The 22,636-nt window shown below is 40.7% G+C and overlaps 1 protein-coding gene across 1 annotated transcript; it reads left to right on the forward strand.

Annotated features, from left to right (window-relative positions):
- Positions 1–1,123: 1,123 nt before the first annotated feature.
- On the forward strand, positions 1,124–21,662 carry DDX47 (DEAD-box helicase 47). The gene is made up of 12 exons (XM_024733489.1): positions 1,124–1,226; positions 1,879–1,972; positions 12,860–13,048; positions 13,290–13,361; positions 13,568–13,686; positions 15,200–15,271; positions 15,397–15,513; positions 16,068–16,214; positions 16,773–16,910; positions 18,599–18,669; positions 19,261–19,390; positions 21,096–21,662. Exons 1-12 carry the CDS (start codon positions 1,140–1,142, stop codon positions 21,225–21,227), a joined length of 1,368 nt encoding a protein of 455 aa, XP_024589257.1. The 5' UTR covers positions 1,124–1,139; the 3' UTR covers positions 21,228–21,662.
- Positions 21,663–22,636: the final 974 nt, after the last annotated feature.

Raw genomic sequence — 22,636 nt, forward strand, 5'->3', positions numbered from 1 at the left:
GTCTGTTTCTGTTTTGTAGCTCAGTTCGTTTGTGTCATATTTTTTTAATATTTATTTATTTTATTTATTTATTATTTTTGGCTGCATCAGTCTTAGTTGTGGCACACGGGATCTTCGTTGCAGCACCACAGGCTTCTCCCTAGTTGTGGCGTGCGGGTTTTCTTTCTCTGGTTATGGGCTCCAGAACGCGTGGGCTCTGTAGTCTGCGGCACGTGGGCTCTCTAGTTGAGGTGCTCGGGCTCAGTAGTTGTGGCGTGAGGGCTTAGTTGCTCCACGGCACGTGGGCTCTTAGTTTCCCGACCCGGGATGGAACCCACGTCCCCTGTGTTGGAAGGCGGATTCTTTACGACTGGTCAATCAGGGAAGTCCCCATTTGTGTCATATTTTAGATCCACATATGAATGATCCAAAATTTACAAACAGCTCATACAACTCAACAACAAAAAACCCAATCGAGAAATGGGCAAAAGACCTAAATAGACATTTCCCCAAAGAAGATGTACAGATGGCCAACAGGCACATGTAAAATGCTCAACATCGCTAATTATTAGAGAAATGCAAATCAAATCTCTATCGTTTTTATATCTGTTGCATCATCACACTTTCCACAAATTGAAATGATCTGTGATCACTTATTTATCATCTGTCTTCTCCATGACGGTAGAGGTCGCTGTCCTGTTCAGTAGGCATTTAGCATAGCCCTAGCATATGGTAGGCTCTCAAGAGCATCGGCAGGCGGACTCTCAACCACTGCGCCACCAGGGAAGCCCTCTCAAGATATTATTGGATAAATGAATGAAATAATATTTATAATAAATAAATAGTACTGTAATATGAACATGTTCAAAACTCTATGGTTAGAAGAGGGAGGAACACAGCGGTTGTGAAAGGTGGGGAAAACTTTCTAAAGGGACCTAAAGGGCAGATTAGAGGTTCTGGTCATCAGGCCCTTCTGCACTTGGCTCAGCTCCGCAACTCCAAACGCTTATACCCATACCTAATTTTTTTTTTAAACTGCTTTTCCGCGAAACCCCTCCAAGCCCGCAGGGGGCGCCCACAACACGCCACCCGGGAGAACGAGAACTACATTTCCCAGCATCCCGCGCGCCGCCGACCCACTTCCGGAGCCCGCGGACAGCATGGCGGCGTCCGAGGAGCGCGATTCACCGGCAGAGGTGCCCCAGATGGCGGTGGAGGAGGCGGAAACGAAAACATTTAAAGACCTGGTAAGTGTAGATGACGCCGGTTTCCCTTTTTCCTACTGGCGCCAGGCGCGGGCAGAGTCCGGTTGCCTTCGATACAGGCCGCTGGTGTGCAAAAAACAGCCGGGGCCTAGCTCAGGTTTCCCCCGGGGTGTCCGAAGCTCGGGTTTGGGTGGTGGGAGGGCGGCCGGTGCCCGGGAGCCCCCATTTGCCCTTTTGAATTCCACCTCGGTGTGGCACCGTTGTGTCTGTGCAGGGTGTTGCCCATGCGGCGAATCCGAATTTTGTGCATCTTGGGCTTTGGATTCGGATGAACCGGTATTGAATTCTGACCCAGTCGCTGACTAGAGGCAAGTTATCTCGGTGCCTCACTTTCCACATCTGTAAATTGGGGATTATGATAAGTACCGCATAGAGCTGTTTAGATTAAATGAAGTAACGCAGGCCAAGAACTTGGCTTTGGCCCCGGCGAGTGGAGAGTGATTGGTAAGTCTTCAGTTCCTGTCCCAGTTCTCAGAGTTAAGGAGAAGACTGGGTAGACTGACAACAAAAACCTTTTGAATCAAAGCGTAGCGGACGCACATATCACCAGCAAGGCGGCCCTAACAGTCATTTAATTATGTGGGAGGTGAGTGTGTGTTTTCCTTTGCTAAACTGTGTTTTTCCGAATTCTAAGGGTGTGACAGATGTGTTGTGTGAAGCTTGTGACCAGTTGGGATGGACAAAGCCAACAAAGATCCAGATTGAAGCTATTCCTTTGGCCTTACAGGGTAGGTTGAAATTAAGTGTGTGGCCTGTTTCAGATTCAGTATGAAGTTACACATATTCAATTAAATACCACTTTTGAGAGCTATTGCTTTGCATACAAGTGAAATAAAATATGGTCCCTAAAAATAAAAAGTTTGTGGCTTATTGGTTTTGTTTTTTGTTTTGCGGTACACGGGCCTCTCACCGCTGTGGCCTCTCCCGTTGCGGAGCACAGGCTCCGGACGCGCAGGCTCAGCGGCCATGGCTCACGGGCCCAGCCGCTCCGCGGCATGTGGGGTCTTCCCGGATGGGGCACGAACCTGCGTCTCCTGCATCGGCAGGTGGACTGTCAACCACTGTGCCACCAGGGAAGCGCGGCTTATTGGTTTTTGAAACAGTAATTCTCCAGTTTTACGGAGCTTACTTTCTACGAGGGGGTTTGTTGTCTTCTCCTGTTTTTCTAGCTTTCTCTTTCTCAGTTTCTTTTGGCTTTTCCCTTTGCCTTGCGGTGTTAATTCTGCCTTTATCCTTTTTTCTCACTCTAAAATGTTACTAAGATTTCTTACCCAGTCCTGAAGCTTTAATACTGTCTGCATCAGTGAGTTTCAGCCAGTGCTCATTAGAATCACCTGTGGAACTTTTAAAACACTAGCGATTTCTGGGCTCCAACGTAGACCTTCTGAATTTGAATTTCCAGGCATGGGACCTAGGCATATACAGATACAAAACTTAATGGTTCTGGGACTTCCCTGGTGGTCCAGTGGTTAAGAATCTGCCTGCCAATGCAGGGGACACGGGTTTGAGCCCTGGTCCGGGAAGATCCCACATGCCGTGGAGCAACTAAGCCCATGCACCACAACTACTTAGTCTGCACTCTACAGCCCGTGAGCCACAACTACTGAAGCCTGCGTGCCTAGAGCCCGTGCTCCGCAGCAAGAGAAGCCACCACAATGAGAAGCCTGTGCACCGCAACAAAGAGTAGCCCCTGCTTGCCGCAACTAGAGAAAGCCCGTACACAGCAATGAAGGCCCAGTGCAGCCAAATGTAAAAAAAGATAATAATAATAATTAATTTTTAAAAAACTTAATAGTTTATTCTAATGTGTCTTCCCCTGGGGGAGCACACATGAGCACTGGTCAGATGCTTATGGCTCCCACGTCTATATTTCTAGCCCACACTTCTTTGCTGAGCTCCAAACAAGTATGTCCAACTGGTTTTTAGATACTTTTCTCTAAGCTTACTGCAGGAATCTCAAGTTCCCTATGTCCAAAACAGAGTCCTTATTTTTCTCACCAGAACTAATTTCCCTGTAGCCCTTATCTCTTATATGGCTTTTGAGTTTCCCAAGCTAGAAACCTCTGTGTCAATCACATTTTCTTTTGTTACTTTCTTTTATTTTTTTATTTTCTTGAAGTATAGTTGATTTACAATGTTGTGTTAATTTCTCTTTCCTTTTTTTTTTATAAGAATCTGCCTGCCAATGCAGGGGACACGGGTTTGAGCCCTGGTCCGGGAAGATCCCACATGCCGTGGAGCAACTAAGCCCATGCACCACAACTACTTAGTCTGCACTCTACAGCCCGTGAGCCACAACTACTGAAGCCTGCGTGCCTAGAGCCCGTGCTCCGCAGCAAGAGAAGCCACCACAATGAGAAGCCTGTGCACCGCAACAAAGAGTAGCCCCTGCTTGCCGCAACTAGAGAAAGCACGTACACAGCAATGAAGGCCCAGTGCAGCCAAATGTAAAAAAAGATAATAATAATAATTAATTTTTAAAAAACTTAATAGTTTATTCTAATGTGTCTTCCCCTGGGGGAGCACACATGAGCACTGGTCAGATGCTTATGGCTCCCACGTCTATATTTCTAGCCCACACTTCTTTGCTGAGCTCCAAACAAGTATGTCCAACTGGTTTTTAGATACTTTTCTCTAAGCTTACTGCAGGAATCTCAAGTTCCCTATGTCCAAAACAGAGTCCTTATTTTTCTCACCAGAACTAATTTCCCTGTAGCCCTTATCTCTTATATGGCTTTTGAGTTTCCCAAGCTAGAAACCTCTGTGTCAATCACATTTTCTTTTGTTACTTTCTTTTATTTTTTTTATTTTCTTGAAGTATAGTTGATTTACAATGTTGTGTTAATTTCTCTTTCCTTTTTTGTTTTGGAAGTCGCATGAAGAAAGAAAATGTATTCAATATATTTTTAACAATTTTGGGAATACGTGAACTTTACATTTATATTTGCAAAAATGTACATGGAAAATATGATGAGAACAAGTAACAGGTCAACAGTACTAACACCAGCAGAAACAATAAATTGTGTACATCACACCTATGAATTTTCTACATAAGAATGATTCCAAAGGTCTATAGAAACAAAATAACACGAGAGAGGTTATTTTGTGAATAATCGTATATGTGTTGATTCAAATAAGTTAGAATTTCATGTTGTAATGCTTTGTAATGTTCCAATTCTCATACAACTTGATTTTATTATCCAATACTGCTTAGTCCTCTGGAGTCTCGGCAACAACATAGACTTTTACAGCTTGATGGTTTTTCAGTCTCTAACCAGCCACGTAACATTTAACGTCAGGCCTAGTGTTACGGAAGCAGCTCTTGAAAAACCACCTAAAGAGGGCTTGAGATCCCCAGGCAGAGCCTGGTGTTTAAGGTTGAAAGGCAGTCTGTGATAAAGTAGCAAAGTTGAGCCTTTGATTTATTTTAGATTAATTAATTAATCTGTTTATTCATTTATTTTGGTTGGGCATTGGGTTGTCTGCCTGACAGAGAGCATCCTTCCTCAGGAAATTCGACTCTTGCCCACTAAGGGAGAACAGAATAGTCGGGAAAGGCATGGATGACCTTTTTAATTTTTCTAATATGATACAGTATAACATATCTCCTCAGAGCTCTGATTACAAAGGAAAATTCCCCACTGCAGTCTGGTGTGCCATCCCATTATTCAGTTTTAGAAGCATAAAATGAGCCTCAAGGCAAGACATCAGAGAGCTCACTTAACACATATTCTCCCACGTAAAGACAAAAAAATAAATGGAAGAATGGAAGGAAGGAAGGGAGGGAGGGAGGAAGGAAGGTCTTATTGTTCCACATTGTTTTGGCTATTATCAGCTTTTGTTAGATGTTTCCTTCTTTCTCTCCAAGGTGTGTGAAACCTAGGAAGCTGTATGTGCCAGACATTTGTCAGGCAATGTGGTCCTAATTATATAGCTATTATTTAAACAAAATTCCAGTCACTGATGTTAACAGCAGGTTATCTGCCTATGGCCTAGAGATTTGGATCGATACTGTACTATCAACTTTTATTGCATATAAACGAAAATTTGAAATTCATAATTCTGTTATTTGAAATCCCATCACAGTTTACATATCTGTATCTATACATGTGATCTCATATAATCTTTATCGTATCAGTTTTACAGTAAACAATATGATCTTTCTTCCTCAAGCTTTATTGCCAACTTAATGGGAAATGCACTTATTTTGATGACCAAAAATTGCCCCCCAAAATTGGATGCAAATTTGTCCAGTGGAGTATCATATTCTGACTCTGTAGTTGACTCAACTTAAGGATTTTGATGTATTTTATTCCTACTTACTTCAACTTGATGTATTTTATTCCTACTTACTTCAACTTGATGTGCTTGATAGCTCATTTTTATGCCAGCTATCTGCAGGAAAACAAAAAGAATAGTAAAAATCATTAATCACGGCATTTTGTTGTTCATGTTCCAAACTGAGAGCAAAAGTTATGCAAATAGAGTATCTGTCCTATTTCTCTGAATATAATCAACAGTAACAATTTTAAATGCCTGTTTAAAGAATTGTAAGAAATAATTTCAGTAAGTTTTATCTATGACTTTTAACATCTTTATTGGAGTATAATTGCTTTACATTGTTGTGTTAGTTGCTGCTGTGTAACAAAGTGAATCAACTATACGTATACATATATCCCCATATCCCCTCCCCCTTGCGTCTCCCACCCCTCTAGGTGGTAACAAAGCATGCATGGCCTGATCTCCCTGTGCTATGCAGCTGCTTCCCACTAGCTATCTCTTTTACATTTGGTAGTGTATATATGTCAATGCCACTCTCTCACTTCATCTCAGCTTACCCTTCCCCCTCCCCGTGTCCTCAAGTCCATTCTGTACGTCTGCGTCTTTATTCCTGTCCTGTCCCTAGATTCTTCAGAACCGTTTTGTATTTTTTTTTAGATTAAATATATATGTGTTAGTATACGGTATTTGCTTTTCTCTTTCTGACTTCACTCTAGGACAGATTCTAGGTCCATCCACCTCACTACAAATAACTCAATTTCGTTTCTTTTTATGGCTGAGTAATATTCCATTGTATATATGTGCCACATCTTCTTTAGCCATTCATCTGTCGATGGACACTTAGGTTACTTCCATGTCCTGGCTACTGTAAATAGTGCTTCAGTGAACATTGTGGTACATGACTCTTTTTGAATTATGGTTTTCTCAGGGTATATGCCCAGTAGTGGGATTGCTGGGTCATATGGTAGTTCTAATTTTAGTTTTTTAAGGAACCTCTGTACTGTTCTCCATAGTGGCTGTATCAATTTACATTCCCACCAACAGTGCAAGAGGGTTCCCTTTTCTCCACAGCCTCTCCAGCACTTATTTTTTGTAGATGTTTTGATGATGGCCATTCTGACCGGTGTGAGGTGATACCTCATTGTAGTTTTGATTTGCATTTCTCTAATGATTAGTGATGTTGAGCATCTTTTCATGTGTTTTGTTGGCAATCTGTATACCTTCTTTGGAGAAATCTCTGTTTAGGTCTTCTGCCCATTTTTGGATTGGGTTGTTTGTTCTTTTGATATTGAGCTGCATGAGCTGCTTGTATATTTTGGAGATTAATCCTTTGTCAATTGCTTCATTTGCAAATATTTTCTCCCATTCTGAGGGGTGTCTTTTCGTCTTATTTATGGTTTCCTTTGCTGTGCAAAAGCTTTGAAGTTTCATTAGGTCCCTTTGTTTATTTTTGTTTTTATTTCCATTTCTCTAGGAGGTGGGTCAAAAAGGATCTTGCTGTCATAGAGTGTTCTGCCTGTGTTTTCCTGTAGGAATTTTATAGTGTCTGGGCTTACATTTAGGTGTTTAATCCATTTTGAGTTTATTTTTGTATATGGTGTTAGGGAGTGTTCTAATTTCATTCTTTTACACGTAGCTGTCCAGTTTGCCCAGCACCACTTATTAAAGAGGCTGTCTTTTCTCCATTGTACATTCTTGCCTCCGTTATCAAAGATGAGGTAACCATATGTACATGGGTTTATCTCTGGGCTTTCTACCCTTTTCCATTGATCTATACTTGTTTTTGTGCCAGTACCATACTGTCTTGATTACTGTAGCTTTGTGGTATAGTCTAAAGTCCGGGAGCCTGATTCCTCCAGCTCCGTTTTTCTTTCTCAAGATTGCTTTGGCTATTTGGGGTCTTCTGTGTTTCCATACAAATTGTGAATTTTTTGTCCTAGTTCTGTGAAAAGTGCCATTGGTAGTTTGATAGGGATTGCACTGAATCTGTAGATTGCTTTGGGTAATATAGTCATTTTCACAATGTTGATTCTTCCAATCCAAGAATATGGTATATCTCTCCATCTGTTTGTATCACCTTTAATTTCTTTCATCAGTGTCTTATAGTTTTTTGCATACAGGTCTTTTGTCTCCTTAGGTAGGTTTATTCCTAGGTATTCTATTCTTTTTATTGCAGTAGTGAATGGGAGTGTTTCCTTAATTTCTCTTTCACATTTTTCATCATTAGTCTGTAGGAATGCAAGAGATTTCTGTGCATTAATTTTGTATCCTGCTACTTTACCAAATTCATTGATTAGCTCTAGTAGTTTTCTGGTAGCATCTTTAGGATTCTCTATGTATAGTATCATGTCATCTGCAAACAGTGACAGCTTTACTTCTTCTTTTCCGATTTGGATTCCTTTTGTTTATTTTTCTTCTCTGATTGCTCTGGCTAAAACTCCCAAAACTATGTTGAATAAGAGTGGTGAGAGTGGGCAACCTTGTCTTGTTCCTGATCTTAGTGGAAATGGTTTCAGTTTTTCACCATTGAGAATGATTTTTGCTGTGGGTTTGTCATATATGGCCTTTATTAAAGGGTTAGGTCCCTCTATGCCTACTTTCTGGAGAGTTTTTATCATAAATGGGTGTTGAATTTTGTCAAAAGCTTTTTCTGCATCTATTGAGATTATCATATGGTTTTATCCTTCATTTTGTTAATATTGTGTATCACATTGATTGATTTGCATATATTGAAGTATCCTTGCATTCCTGGGATAAACCCCACTTCATCATGGTGTATGATCCTTTTAATGTGTTGCTGGATTCTGTTTGCTAGTATTTTGTTGATGATTTTTGCATCTATGTATATCAGTGACATTGACCTGTAGTTTTCTTTTTTTGTAACATCTTTGTCTGGTTGTGGTATCAGGGTGATGGTGGCCTCATAGAATGAGTTTGGGAGTGTCCCTCCCTCTGCTATATTTTGGAAGAGTTTGAGAAGGATAGGTGTTAGCTCTTCTCTAAATGTTTGATAGAATTCACCTGTGAATCCATCTGGTCCTGGTCTTTTGTTTGTTGGAAGATTTTTAATCACAGTTTCAATTTCAGTGGTTATGATTGGCCTGTTTATATTTTCTCTTTCTTCCTGGCGCAGTCTCAGAAAGTTGTGCTTTTCTAAGAATTTGTCCATTTCTTCCAGGTTTTCCATTTTATTGGCATATACTTGCTTGTAGTAATCTGTCATGATCCTTTGCATTTCTGCAGTGTCAGTTGTTAGTCCTCCTTTTTCATTTCTAATTCTGTGGATTTGAGTCTTCTCCCTTTTTTTCTTGATGAGTCTGGCTAATGGTTTATCAATTTTGTTTATCTTCTCAAAGAACCAGCTTTTAGTTTTATTGATACTTGCTATCATTTCCTTCATTTCTTTTTCATTTATTTCTGATCTGATCTTTATGATTTCTTTCCTTCTGCTAACTTTGGGGGGTTGTTTTGTTGTTGTTCTTCTCTCTCTAATTGCTTTAGGTGTAAGGTTAGGTTGTTTATTTGAGATTTTTCTTGTTTCTTGAGGTAGGATTGTATTGCTATAAACTTCCCTCTTAGAACTGCTTTTGCTGCATCCCATAGATTTTGGTCTGTCATACTTTCATTGTCATTTGTTTCTAGGTATTTTTTGATTTCCTCTTTCATTTCTTCAGTGATCTCTTGGTTATTTAGTAGCATATTTTTTAGCCTCTATGTGTTTATATTTTTTACAGTTTTTTTCCTGTAATTGATATCTGGTCTCATAGCATTGTGGTCAGAAAAGATACTTGATACGATCTCAATTTTCTTAAATTTACCAAGGCTTCATTTGTGACTCAAGATATGATCTCTCCTGGAGAATGTTCCATGAGCACTTGAGAAGAAAGTGTATTCTGTTGATTTTGGGTGGAATGTCATATAAGTATCAATTAAGTCCCTCTTGTTTAGTGTTATCATTGAAAGCTTGTGTTTCCTTATTTATTTTCATTTTGGTTGATCTGTCCATTGGTGAAAGTGGGGTGTTAAAGTCCCCTACTATTGTTGTGTTATTGTCGATTTCCCCTTTTATGGCTGTTAGCATTAGCCTTATGTATTGAGGTGCTCCTATGTTGGCTGCATAAATATTTACAATTGTTATATCTTCTTGGATTGATCCCTTGATCATTATGTAGTGTCCTTGTTTGTCTCTTGTAATAGTCTTTATTTTAAAGACTATTTTGTCTGATATGAGAATTGCTACTCCAGCTTTCTTTTGATTTCCATTTGCATGGAATATGTTTTTCCATCCCCTCATTTTCAGTCTGTATGTGTCCCTAAGTCTGAAGTGGGTCTCTTGTAGACAGCATATATACGGGTCTTGTTTTTGTATCCATTCAGCCAGTCTGTATCTTTTGGTTGGAGCATTTAATCCATTTACATTTAAGGTAATTATCAGTATGTATGTTCCTATTACCATTTTCTTAATTGTTCTGGGTTTGTTATTGTAGGTCTTTTCCTTCTCTTGTGTTTCCTGCCTAGAGAAGTTCCTTTAGCATTTGCTGTAAAGCTGGTTTCTTGGTGCTCAGTTCTCTTAACTTTTGCTTGAATATAAAGCTTTTGATTTCTCCATCGAATCTGAATGAGATCCTTGCTGGGTAGAGTAACGTTGGTTGTAGGTTTTTCCCTTTCATCACTTTAAATATGTCCTGCCACTCCCTTCTGGCTTGTAGAGTTTCTGCTGAAAGATCAGCTGTTAACCTTATGGGGATTCCCTTGTATGTTATTTGTTGCTTTTCCCTTGCTGCTTTTAATTTTTTCTTTGTATTTAATTTTTGATAGTTTGATTAATATGTGTCTTGGTGAATTTCTCCTTGGATTTATCCTATATGGGACTCTCTGCTTCCTGGACTTGATTGACTATTTCCTTTCGCATGTTCAGGAAGTTTTCAACTATAATCTCTTCAAATATTTTCTCAGTCCCTTCCTTTTTCTGTTCTTCTACTGGGAACCCTATTATTTGAATGTTGGTGCATTTAATATTGTTCCAGAGGTCTCTGAGTCTGTCCTCAATTCTTTTCATTCTTTATTCTGCTCTGCGGTAGTTATTTCCACCGTTTTATTTTCCAGGTCACTTATCGGTTCTTCTGCCTCAGTTATTCTGCTATTGATTCCTTCTAGAGAATTTTTAATTTCATTCATTGTGTTCATCATTGTTTGTTTTCTCTTTAGTTCTTCTACATCTTTGTTAAATGTTTCTTTTATTTTCTCTATTGTATTTCCAAGATTTTGGATCATTTTTACTGTCATTACTCTAATTCTTTTTCAGGTAGACTGCCTGTTTTCCTCTTCATGTGTTTGGTCTGGTGGGGTTTTATCTTGCTCCTGCATCTGCTGTGTGTTTCTCTGTCTTCTCATTTTGCTTAGCTTACTGTGTTTGGGCTGTAGGTTCATAGTTCCTGTTGTTTTTGGCGTCTAACCCCAGTGGGTGAGGTTGGTTCACTGGGTTGTGTAGGCTTCCTGGTGGAGGGGACTGGTGCCTGTGTTCTGGTGGATGAGGGTGGATCTTGTCTTTCTGGTGGGCAGGTCCGAATCTGGCGGTGGGTTTTGGGGTGTCTGTGAACTTATGATTTTAGGCAGCCTCTCTGCTAATGGGTGGGGTTGTGTTCCTGTCTTGCTAGTTGTTTGGCATAGGGTGTCCAGCACTGGAGCTTGCTGGTCGTTGAGTGGAGCTGCGTCTTAGCGTTGAGACGGAGATCTCTAGGAGAGCTCTCATCGATTGATATTACGTGGAGCTGGGAGGTCTCTGGGGTTCCAGTGTCCTGAACTCGGCTCTCCCACCTCAGAGGCTCAGGCCTGACACCCAGCCAGAGCACCAAGACCCTGTCAGCCACTTGGCTCGACTTGGTACGAGGGATGCTTGCCAGTGAATTAAGGTGCGAAAAAGACATAAGGCATAAATACCAAAGGTGTTGCCTGCGGTGCCAACTCTCTGGTTCAACGGACCTCTTTCCGTACTTTGTAATTCTCACTTCGGCTGGCCTCCATTCAGACCACCATCATAGCTCCCCTGGCACCCTAACTGAGCTCTGATTTTCCTGTGTGTTCCCCATTCTGCACTTTAGTTCATTTTAAGTTGTAGGGAAGAGAGTCATACTCAGGTTACCTCAGGGAAAGGGGGTTATTCTCTAGGTGAGGAAGCCTCAGCAGTCAACTGTGGAAGTCGTTACTGGACAGGAAGGCCTCCCACTGGGTGCTGTCCTCATGCTCAGCTACCTTGGGAGCTGCAGCATAGAGGCGGTGCTCTTGGCTTCGAAACTGATTGCCAAATCTTCTCAGTTATGGCTTGATGGGTGATAACAAACCATGGGGACCCATTCTTAAGGTATTACTTCTGGCATTCTTCCCTCAGAAGGAGCAGTGTAAATGGCTGGACTGTTAAGCTCCTTGGGTCCTTCTTATGCCATCAGGCCTGGGGTTTATCTTCTTAATGAATAACATTCCCTGCTTAAAATCCTTCAGTTCCTCTCTCTTACAGGAAGATGTCAAAACTCCTTAGCATGGCTGTGGGTTTCCTTATTCTTCTCCCTTTCCCCCTTGACTTCTGTGTTCTGGCCACGTTGTACTTCTCCCTCTCTGAACTCATGCTGTGTTCTTTTTTTAAAATTAATTTATTTATTTTTGGCTGCATTGGGTCTTCGTTGTGCGCGGGCTTTCTCTAGTTGTGGAGAGCGGGGGCTACTCTTCGTTGCAGTGTGCAGGCTTCACATTGCAGTGGCTTCTCTTGTTGTGGAGCTTGGGCTCTAGAGCACAGGCTCAGTAGTTGTGGCTCACAGGCTCTAGAGCGCAAGCTCAGTAGTTGTGGTGCATGGGCTTAGTTGCTGTATGGCATTTGGGATCTTCCCGGACCAGGGCTTGAACCTGTGTCCCCTGCATTGGCAGGCGGATTCTTGACCACTGCGCCACCAGGGAAGTCCCATGCTGTGTTCTTTAAAGCATCTTTCCTCATAAGGGACTGCCCTTCCTTTCCTTCTTTGCTTACTTCCAGATTTAATTTACTCATCACCTCTGTTAACCTTTCCTGACTCTTCCTGGCGGTAGGTTGCTCATTCCGTTTTGTTCTCACTGTACCCTGTAGGGACCTATCATATTAGAACATATTTGTGTATTTCACCCCTGGATTTTGAGCTAATTTAAGACAGAGACCGTGTCTTCTGTCTCATCAACCTCCCCCTCCCCTGAATTCATCAAATATTTATTCGTGGTCTACTTTGTGCCAGCATTGGGTCCTTGTGGAATAATGTGGAAATGGTGCAGAGAGCATTTCTTTGCTATTAGGTGTTTTCTTTGTCTTCTAGGTCGTGATATTATTGGGCTGGCGGAAACCGGCTCTGGGAAGACAGGGGCCTTTGCTCTGCCCATTCTGAATGTGCTGCTGGAGACGCCCCAGCGTTTGTTTGCCTTAGTTCTCACCCCCACTCGGGAGCTAGCCTTTCAGATCTCAGAGCAGTTTGAAGCCCTGGGGTCTTCTATTGGGGTGCAATGTGGTAAGTGTCGAGAGGAAGGGAATCTTCAGAATTTCTTCACAGGTTGAGAATGAGTGTGAAAGGAGAATGGAAGGAAGTGTCGTTAACATAAGTTCATTGACCTAAAGGGCTGATTTGGTATTTTAGCTTCGGGGAAAGTTGTAAGGGAAGAAAAATGAAAGTAGAAATGTGTCATTGGCTTTACAGTGAACTATGGAAAAAAATTAAGGATCTCTTTTCAATATTCTTTTTCTTTCTGTAGCTGTGATTGTAGGTGGAATTGATTCAATGTCTCAATCTCTGGCCCTGGCCAAAAAGCCGCATATAGTAATAGGTGAGTAATGACAATGGTAGAAGACACTGGTGATGATGAATTGGAGAAAATCTGCTGATATTGGGTGCAACTTCTTTGTGCGGAAAGAGTTCAAAGAATGGATTTAATTTTTTTTAATTTCTGAAATTCTGGTTGGGAGGGGGTGGTCACCTTCTTTCTGTCCTTTTTCTTAAACATTGCCCTCTCTCCTCAACTTTTCTTGTTAGCAACTCCTGGTCGACTAATTGACCACTTGGAAAATACAAAAGGTTTCAACTTAAGAGCTCTCAAGTACTTGGTCATGGATGAAGCGGACCGAATATTGAATATGGATTTTGAGACAGAGGTGAGCTCAACTTTCCTCCTCCTAGAGCATCTCAAAATCTGTTCAAAATCTGGTTCATTGCATACCTGCTTTTGTGGAGCACTTAACCATTGTTGGTTAATTTAGCATCTCTGCTGCTTTTTTCATTCTTGATGCTCTTTACACTGTCCGCCTCAGCATCCTCTTTATTTATTTTTTCTTTCTTTTTTATTGAAGGATAGTTGATTTATATTATTATATTATTTTTAGGTGCAGCATAGTGATTCAGTATTTCTGTAGATTATACTCCATTTAAAATTATTACAAAATAATGGCTATATTTCCCTGTGCTTGTTGCTTTTAAATTAAATTTAATTAAATTTAATTAATTTTTTACTGAAGTATAGTTAATTTACAATGTTGTGTTTCTGGTGTACAGCAAAGTGATTCAGTTATACATACATATATAAATATGTGTATATATATACATATATGTATGTGTGTATATACATATACCTACACAAACTCCTAATTTATCCTTCCCTCTTTTCCCCTTTGGTAACCATAAGTTTGTTTTCTGTGTCTGTGAATGTGTTTCTGTTTTGTAAATAAGTTCATTTGTATCATATTTTAGATTCCACATATAAGTGACATTATGTGATATTTGTCTTTGTCTGACTTCACTTAGTATGATAATCTCTAGGTCCATCCATGTGGCTGCAGATGGCATCATTTCATTCTTTATGAAGGCTGAGTAGTATTCCATTCTGTATATATACCACATCTTCTTTATCTGTTCATCTGTTGATGGACGTTTAGGTTGCTTCCATCTCTTGGGTATTGTAAATAGTCTCAGCATCCTCTTTCAAATATAGTCTGACTTGGGGGGTGAGGGATAAATTAGGAATATGGGATTAACATACACACACTACTATATATAAAATAGATAAACAGCAAGGACCTACTGTATAGCACAGGGAGCTATATTCAATATCTTGTAAAAACCTATAATGGAAAAGAATCTGAAAAAGTGTAAATATGTATGTATGTGTAACTGAATCACTTTGCTGTACACCTGAAACACTGTAAATCAACTATACTTCAATTTAAAAAGACAGTTGGGCAAAAAACATGTATATATACATACATACATACATACATATAGACTGACTTTGATTTCAGAGATGAGAAATACCAAAACCAGATTTTCTTTTTCCATTTCATTTGATTTCAGCCTCTTCCATCTTTTCTTTGATGACCCATTCATCATAGCTTATTTAGTTGATTAATGCTTATTCTTTACTTTTCTCTTAGATTAGCTCTGCTCTGCTGATTTAAATGGTGCTTTTCTCTGACTGGCATTATTTTTTGGTAGCATCTGGTATGGTATCAAGTAGTAAATAGTCAGTTTTAGCTGAACTGAATCAAAGTTTTGAGTCCCCAAATCCCCACAGTGATGTATTTAGTTTGTTACCCCTCATCTCCTTCACAAGCAGCATTTGCAGGTGTCCAGTCTAAATGTTATGTTGGTACCGTTGTTCTTTCTGCCTTTTAGGTTGACAAGATCCTTAAAGTGATTCCCCGAGATCGGAAAACATTTCTCTTCTCTGCTACGATGACCAAGAAGGTGAACTTTTCTAGGACTTCTCTTTTCTTCTTTATAAGAATTGATAAACAGAAACAGTCAGAGTGACAATAATAAACACAGAGTATTTAGGAATCAGTGCACTATTCTAGGTTTTCTTTCTTCAGGTGCAAAAACTGCAGCGAGCAGCGCTGAAGAATCCTGTGAAGTGTGCTGTTTCCTCTAAATACCAGACGGTTGAAAAGTTACAGCAATATTATCTTTTTATTCCTTCTAAGTTCAAGGTAAAGTGTTTGCTTTGATCATTCCTGCCTCTCCCTCTCCTTCTTTACCAAGACATCTGAAAATGTGTCAACTCTTGATTAGCTAAGAGCTGTGCTACAGATTGGAGTCCTTTCTATTTGTTTTAGAGCTCATGCCGTGCTTTATTTTATCACTGATAAAGTCAAACATTCCGGGAATTCACAACATATTAAACCACAGTAATGAAGTCATGATACACTCCCTTTCTAACCCCATCCTTGAGGTAGTTTTTCTTTTGCCTGCTTATTATGTGGCTTTTTTATGGACAGAGGACCCTAGTTTTGTGCTTTGATGTCAGGACTTTGCGTGCTTGCTGAGTACAGATCTCCTTGTGCTCGGCTTCAGGCTGTGTGTGAAACTCATGGTTCACAGAGATGATAATGATAATGCCAGTTAAGGAGTGCAAAGCTGGCGGCTGGGGGTCTGGATAACTGAGAAGCAGCTATGGGCTTAGTCTTTTACGTAATTTATATGCCCAGGACGCCAACCTTCTTCCAGGTTCAGTTACATATATTATTTTGGCTTTGTGACTTAGGATACCTACCTGGTTTATATTCTAAATGAATTGGCTGGAAACTCCTTTATGATATTCTGCACCACCTGTAACAATACTCAGAGGACAGCTTTGCTACTCCGAAATCTTGGATTCACTGCCATTCCCCTCCATGGACAGATGAGTCAGGTAACTATTCTTTGGAATCATTAGTGGGGAACTGAGGCATGAGAAAGCTAACTCTTGTAGCAGGAGATTTCTGCAGTAGCAACACATGACATTAATGCATCTTCCCATAGTTGCCCTGATTTTATGGGCATTAAAGTGTTGCTTTGGATGCTACTTCCTCCTTTCAGGATAGCAAGAGGCTCAAATTAAAATATTCCACAGGTAGTTGTCTGGGATGGAAGCTATTGAGTTGATTTATTCAGCCCTCATGGTAATAGTGACTCTCGTCTCTAAAGACTTTGAGTAAATTAGTTCTCAATTATCTTTCTGTTATGTTTAACAAACTCTGTTTCATGTTAGTACTTTCTAGCTTTAGTCTTAAATATCTTTTTATTTCTTCCATGTTTCCTTTTGGCCTGTGAAGCCTAGTTCAGACTAAGGGGGAAACATCCTTTTAAAAATGTCTCTCTTGGTTCTTGTATTTATTTAGTATGTCTAGTTTATATGTCTTGGATTCCAAGTTTTTCAAGATTAAAATTCTTTCAAGATGATTAAAATTTCTTCTTTTCATCGTCTCAGAGCAAGCGCCTAGGATCCCTTAATAAATTTAAGGCAAAAGCTCGTTCCATTCTTTTAGCAACTGATGTTGCAAGCCGTGGTTTGGACATACCTCATGTGGATGTAGTTGTTAACTTTGACATTCCCACCCATTCCAAGGTGAGTCCTGTTGCTGACCTGACTTTCTAGCCCCAAAGTGCTTTTCTTTTCTCTTTTCTTTTCTTTTCCCCTTCTCTTCCCTTTCTTTCCTTTCTTGTCCTTTCTTTCACTTCCTCCGTCCCTCCCTCCCTCCGTCCCTCCCTCCCTCCCTTCCTCTTTCTCTCTCTCTCCCCCACCTCCTTCTTCCTCCTTTTCTTTTCTTTTTTTAAAAATTGAGATGTAATTGACATATAACATTGTATTAGTTTCAGGTGTAAAATGTAATGATTTAATATTCGTATATATTGCAGATTGGTCATAGTAAGTCTAGTTAACATCTGTCACCATTCATAATTACGCATTTCTTTTCTTATGATGAGAATTTTCCCTTAGCATTTTCCCTTAGCAACTTTTAAATATGCAGTACAGTATTATTAACTCGAGTCAGCATGTTGTACATTACATCCCCATGACTTATTTATTTCATAACTGAAATTTGTACCTTTTGCCTCCTTCACCCATTTCACACACACCCATCCCTGCCTCTGGCAACCACCAAATCTGTTCTCTGTATCTGTGAGCTCAGTTTTTTTTGTTTTTGTTTTAGATTCCACATATAAGTGAGATCTCAGTATTTGTCTCTGTCTAACTTATTTCACTTAGCTGAATACCCTCAAGGTCTATCCATGTTGTCACAAATAGAAAGATGTCATTCTTTTTTTATGGCCGAATACTATTCCATCGTATCCAAAGTGTATTTCTTAATGGAATGTTTTCTGTCTTTCCTTAGTTACAGTCTTGGAGTTTTTTTGGTGTGTGTGTGTGTCCTTGATTAGTTAAGTGTCAAAAATAGGGAAAGCCCTAGATCTTTTCATTCTCCTCATCTTGCACATGCCTGTGGATCTGATATTACTGAATGTGAGTGAAGGAGCCCAGGAGAGGGGTTAGAGGCTCACCGTCGGAGGCGTAGACGCACTGCGTGCTCACCTCTGTCGGCCTGTCTGAAGAGAGATGGCAGCCTGTGGTCCTCAGTGTATCCCAGGGTTTCTCAGCCTCGGCACTGTTAACACCTTGGTCTGGGAATTCTTCATTGCGGGGCTGTCCTTTGTATTGTAGGATGCTTAGCAGAATTCCTGGCTTCTACTCACAGGTGACATTGTGACAACCAGATATATTTCCAGACATTTCCAAATGCCCGCTGGGGAGGATGAAACTGACCCCAGTTGTGAACAACTAGTGTGTCTCGACTTCGTATTAAACCGCTGTAGACAGGGTCCTGTCTCATGATTTTCACAGTAACTCCGTGTGAGTTTGGCCATGTATTTGTGTCCCTGTTTTATAGATGCAAACCAGGGTTCAGAGAAGTTCTGGACTTGTAGACAGTTGTGTCGCTGGTCGGTGGGAAAAGCAGATCTGTGACCCAGGTCTGCCTCTAGATCTAGTGCCATTTTCCTCTGCCTGTGCTATGTCCATGGAGATTTGCTTTGTAGATTTGTCTTTATATAAAAGAAAGGAAAAAGGGGGTCAGTTTTGTGCTGTGAGGAGAATAAGAAAAGCGAAGTAGATTTATCTCTGTAACAGATTGCCAGTTCATCTCTCCACGTTCCAACACAAATCTGTTTTCTTTCAAAGGTTTGCAGGAAGAATTTACATACAGTTTTTAATTCATCTTCCAGCTAACTCAAAGTTACTTACCGTTTTTGTTTCAGGATTACATCCATCGAGTAGGTCGAACAGCTCGAGCAGGGCGCTCTGGGAAGTCTATTACTTTTGTCACACAGTAAGTGACCTGACTTTGGGGCAGAGCAATGTAGAGAAAAGAGCAGAACTGTGGGGCAGACAGACTTGCAACCTGACTTCACCACGTACTGTAACAGTCACTTAACCTCCCTCATCTCGCCTTCATTGTTTGTAAAATAGAAATAATAATACCGATCTAGCAGGGTTTTAATGAAGACTGGAGCTGTATATGTAAAGAGCATATACTATACTACATATGTGTTGTATAGTACTTGGCATATAGAAGCACACACACAAAAAACCCTGTTATTTCTTTTAAATGCTGGAGCCAGAGAACAGTGACCATTCCCTCAACTCACAGTATTACAATAACTATTTCTGATTTTGTTTTCTAGGGAATAAATTGTTATGTACCCAGGGCTTTTCTGGGAGTAAGGGGTATGTTGGGTGGTTTTCTGCTGGGCTGTGCACAGAAGATTGCATTTAGTTAGTATTCTGAAAAGGAATAGGTTCTGAAAAGGAATAGGTTCGATATTGTTGAAAACTGTGGCCCCTGTTGCATCATAGTTTTGGAATGGACAGACATATGCATTGTCAGCCAGCCAGAGCCATGGCAATTTTCCTTTTTCAGATACGACGTGGAACTCTTCCAGCGCATAGAACACTTAATTGGGAAGAAATTGCCTGTCTTTCCAACCCAGGATGACGAGGTTATGATGCTGACAGAACGTGTGTCTGAGGCCCAAAGATTTGCCCGAATGGTATGCAATGCATTTTCTCACCAGCAAATGAAATTAACTTACATGCAACACACTTTATTGTGTTAATCTTCAACTTGGAATATTTGATTCCAAATTTAAGATGAGCATACTAAAGTGCAGATGTAGGTAGTTTGCTTTCGACTGTACGACTAAATGGTTGAGTCAGGGTTTGGACTCGGTCTGACCACAGTGACCACATTCCCAGCCACTGTTCATGTTTCACATGAGGCAAAAGAAACCTTTGGACTTGAGATCAGATCAGGAGGTGCAGCTGTGAACTGTGAGCTTGGACACGGTGTCTAACCTCTCAGAATCAGTTCCTCATTTGTAGATGGGGAATAAATAGTTACCTTGAATACAGGGTTTTATGAGCATCGATCAAGCTGATGTAAACAGCGTAGTTACTGATAGTAGCGGTGGCGGTAGGAGTGGCGATGAGAAGGTTCTAAAGGAGCCCCTTGCAAGTGCCGTCTGCTCTCTGGGGTGCTGGTCTGAGGGGTGAAGAAACTTCGCCCGTGGGGTGCTTTCTGAGTAGCTGAGGTGTGGACTTGTTTTTGTTTTTCTCCCCACATGGAATTCTTTGTTTGGTATTTTTGTTTATAAAAATATTACATGTGCATTGGGAAACATTTTTAGAAAATACACAAAGGATTAAAATAGTAAGTGAAACACGAAGGCATCCCCCGCAGAAAACCATTGATAACAGTTGGCTGTTTTTCTTTCCTTAGCCATAATTAGACTTTATCTAATTGTATATGACTTTATCTAAATGTATATCATTTTTCTATTTGAACTAGCAGAGAATCATGCGATCACTTCTTTTTTTTTTTTTCCACATTTTAAACTTTATTCAAAAAATGTCATCTAGGCTGTGTCTTAGCCCTGAATCGATTCAGTTACCAAACTTTCCTAAACACCAGTGGCAGGAGTAATCTCTTGGAGTTGTTGCAAGGTCCTTAACTGCCTTCTGACTCGTCAAGGGAAACTAAATTGGGTCTTCTAGACTTTGCATTAGGTATATTTTATTACTTTCCAATGTTTTGAAAATTGGTAATCTGAGGGGAGAGAATTAAGTTTTTTAAAAATAGCACTGCTTGCAAGTTTAGAAACTGATATCTTAGACACTAGCATCTTAGAATTCTCATGGGATCATTTCTTAATGGCTACAGAGAATTCTGTCATGAATATATAATGTGATTTACATTGATGTGTGTTTATGCTTTTCCCGGTTTTTTGTATTTTAACTAGAACTCTGTTGAACATCCTGATATGTACAGCTTTGCACACTTGTCTTGTTTCCTTAGAATAAATTCCTAGAAGTAGAATCAATTGTTGGGTGGAGGAGAATACACAGTTAAAATTCGAATTCATACATAATGTCAAACTGCCCCCCTAGAAAAGCTAAAGCACTTTTACACGATGAGCGACAGTGTATGTGACTGTCCGCACACCTGACCAGGTCTAGGTATTACCATTCTCTTAAATCTTTGCCAGAATAATAATAATAGCTTATTGTTTTAATCTTCCTGTCTTTGATTACTAATAAGATTAACATTTTTGTATCTTGGGATTTTGGTCTTATTCCTTTGCTAATGTGAGGTGTTAGGGAGTTACTTAGTGTTTGATTTTAAGGAGCAGAGACTAGGATGTGTCACTGTCAGTGACAGCCATTCATTTTCAATCCCATCCTTTCTGTTTCTTGCAGGAGTTAAGGGAGCATGGAGAGAAGAAGAAGCGCTCGTGGGAGGCTGCTGGGGACGGTGACGATAGGGAGGGTGCAATCGGTGTCAGGAACAAGGTGGCTGGAGGAAAAATGAAGAAACGGAAAGGCCATTAATCTCTTTTATAAAGACTTGACTTCTGCTTTCTGTTCTGTAAAGAGGATTGAAGGAGAGAATGGGACCTCTCCCTCCAGAGTGCTGCAGGCCGAAATCCATCAGAATTGTGTCCAGAATCTGCCCAGCTCACTCAGTGCTCATCCCCCTTTCCGTGTGTTAGAACATCGTTGCCTGCAGAATATTTTTGAAGTGCTGATGTCAAGATTCGGACTGTTCTTCAGCTTTGGTTCCTTGCTCCTGACGCTAGTAAGATATGTTCTCCTATCCCTTCACACAGACGTGTGCTTTTTTCAGCTGCAAGTCAAGGACTGGGCTAATGAAGCCCTTGACCTGTGATTGTAAAGGAAAGGAGCTTCTAGATCTAAAAACAGTGATGCTTCTGCAGTCTCAGCTTGTGTTTCGTGAGACCAAATGGGAAATAATAAATATTATTAAAAAAAAATTGAAACTCCTTGAGGACCTTTTTGGGTTACAGACTTTATAGATTTAGTAAGATCTTCCTAATAGGTAAGAAACTGACAGTGGTGATTCCATGGCAGATTCATTGGTTGTCCTTAATTTGAGGTAACCATTATTTATGACTTTAAAAAAATCAACAAAGAAACAAGAGGATGGATGGCTTTGAAAGGGAAGTCCTGCTTGAAAGGAGGTTGTGTTTTTCTTGGGGATGGAGCAGAGTCTCTTAGATCCCTGAATAGATTCACATCCCTGGCTCCTTGGATTAAAATCCTCTGTGGGGGGCTTCCCTGGTGGCACAGTGGTTAAGAATCCGCCTGCCAATGCAGGGGATACGGGTTCGAGCCCTGGTCCAGGAAGATCCCACGTGCCGCGGAGCAACTAAGCCCGTGCACCACAACTACTGAGCCTGTGCTCTAGAGCCCGTGAGCCACAACTACTGAGCCCACGTGCCACAACTACTGAAGCCCACGCGCCTAGAGCACGTGCTCTGCAACAAGAAAAGCCACTGCAATGAGAAGCCCACACACCGCAACAAAGAGTAGACCCCGCTCGCTGCAACTAGAGAAAGCCCGCATGCAGCAATGAAGACCCAACACAGCCAAAAATAAATAAATTTAAAAAATATATTCTCTGTGGGAGTCAAGTGTGGATGTTGATTGCAGGAAGATCTTTATAAAAATAGGGGGTGGGGTGCCTACCTCTGGGGGGCTACTTCTTCATTTGTTTCCTGATGGGACTCTCCAGAGTGGGTTAGCTAATAGCAACTCTCTCTCCCTCTGGGCTGGTGGGTAAAAGCCAGTGGATGGGTGCTGTTTCAGCTCAGTGGAAGACTTCAGAAGCAAGCTGAATGTGAATCGGGTTATGGGTGGTGGGTAAGAAGGGATTGGAATTACCCTGAAGGAGTTTGAACTTTCTAAATGGACAGGATCTCTAATTTAGGGTCTGTGGA

The sequence above is a fragment of the Neophocaena asiaeorientalis genome, unplaced genomic scaffold, assembly GCF_003031525.2.
Source record: "Neophocaena asiaeorientalis asiaeorientalis breed wild unplaced genomic scaffold, Neophocaena_asiaeorientalis_V1.1 scaffold150, whole genome shotgun sequence".
NCBI classification, from domain to species: Eukaryota; Metazoa; Chordata; class Mammalia; order Artiodactyla; family Phocoenidae; genus Neophocaena; species Neophocaena asiaeorientalis.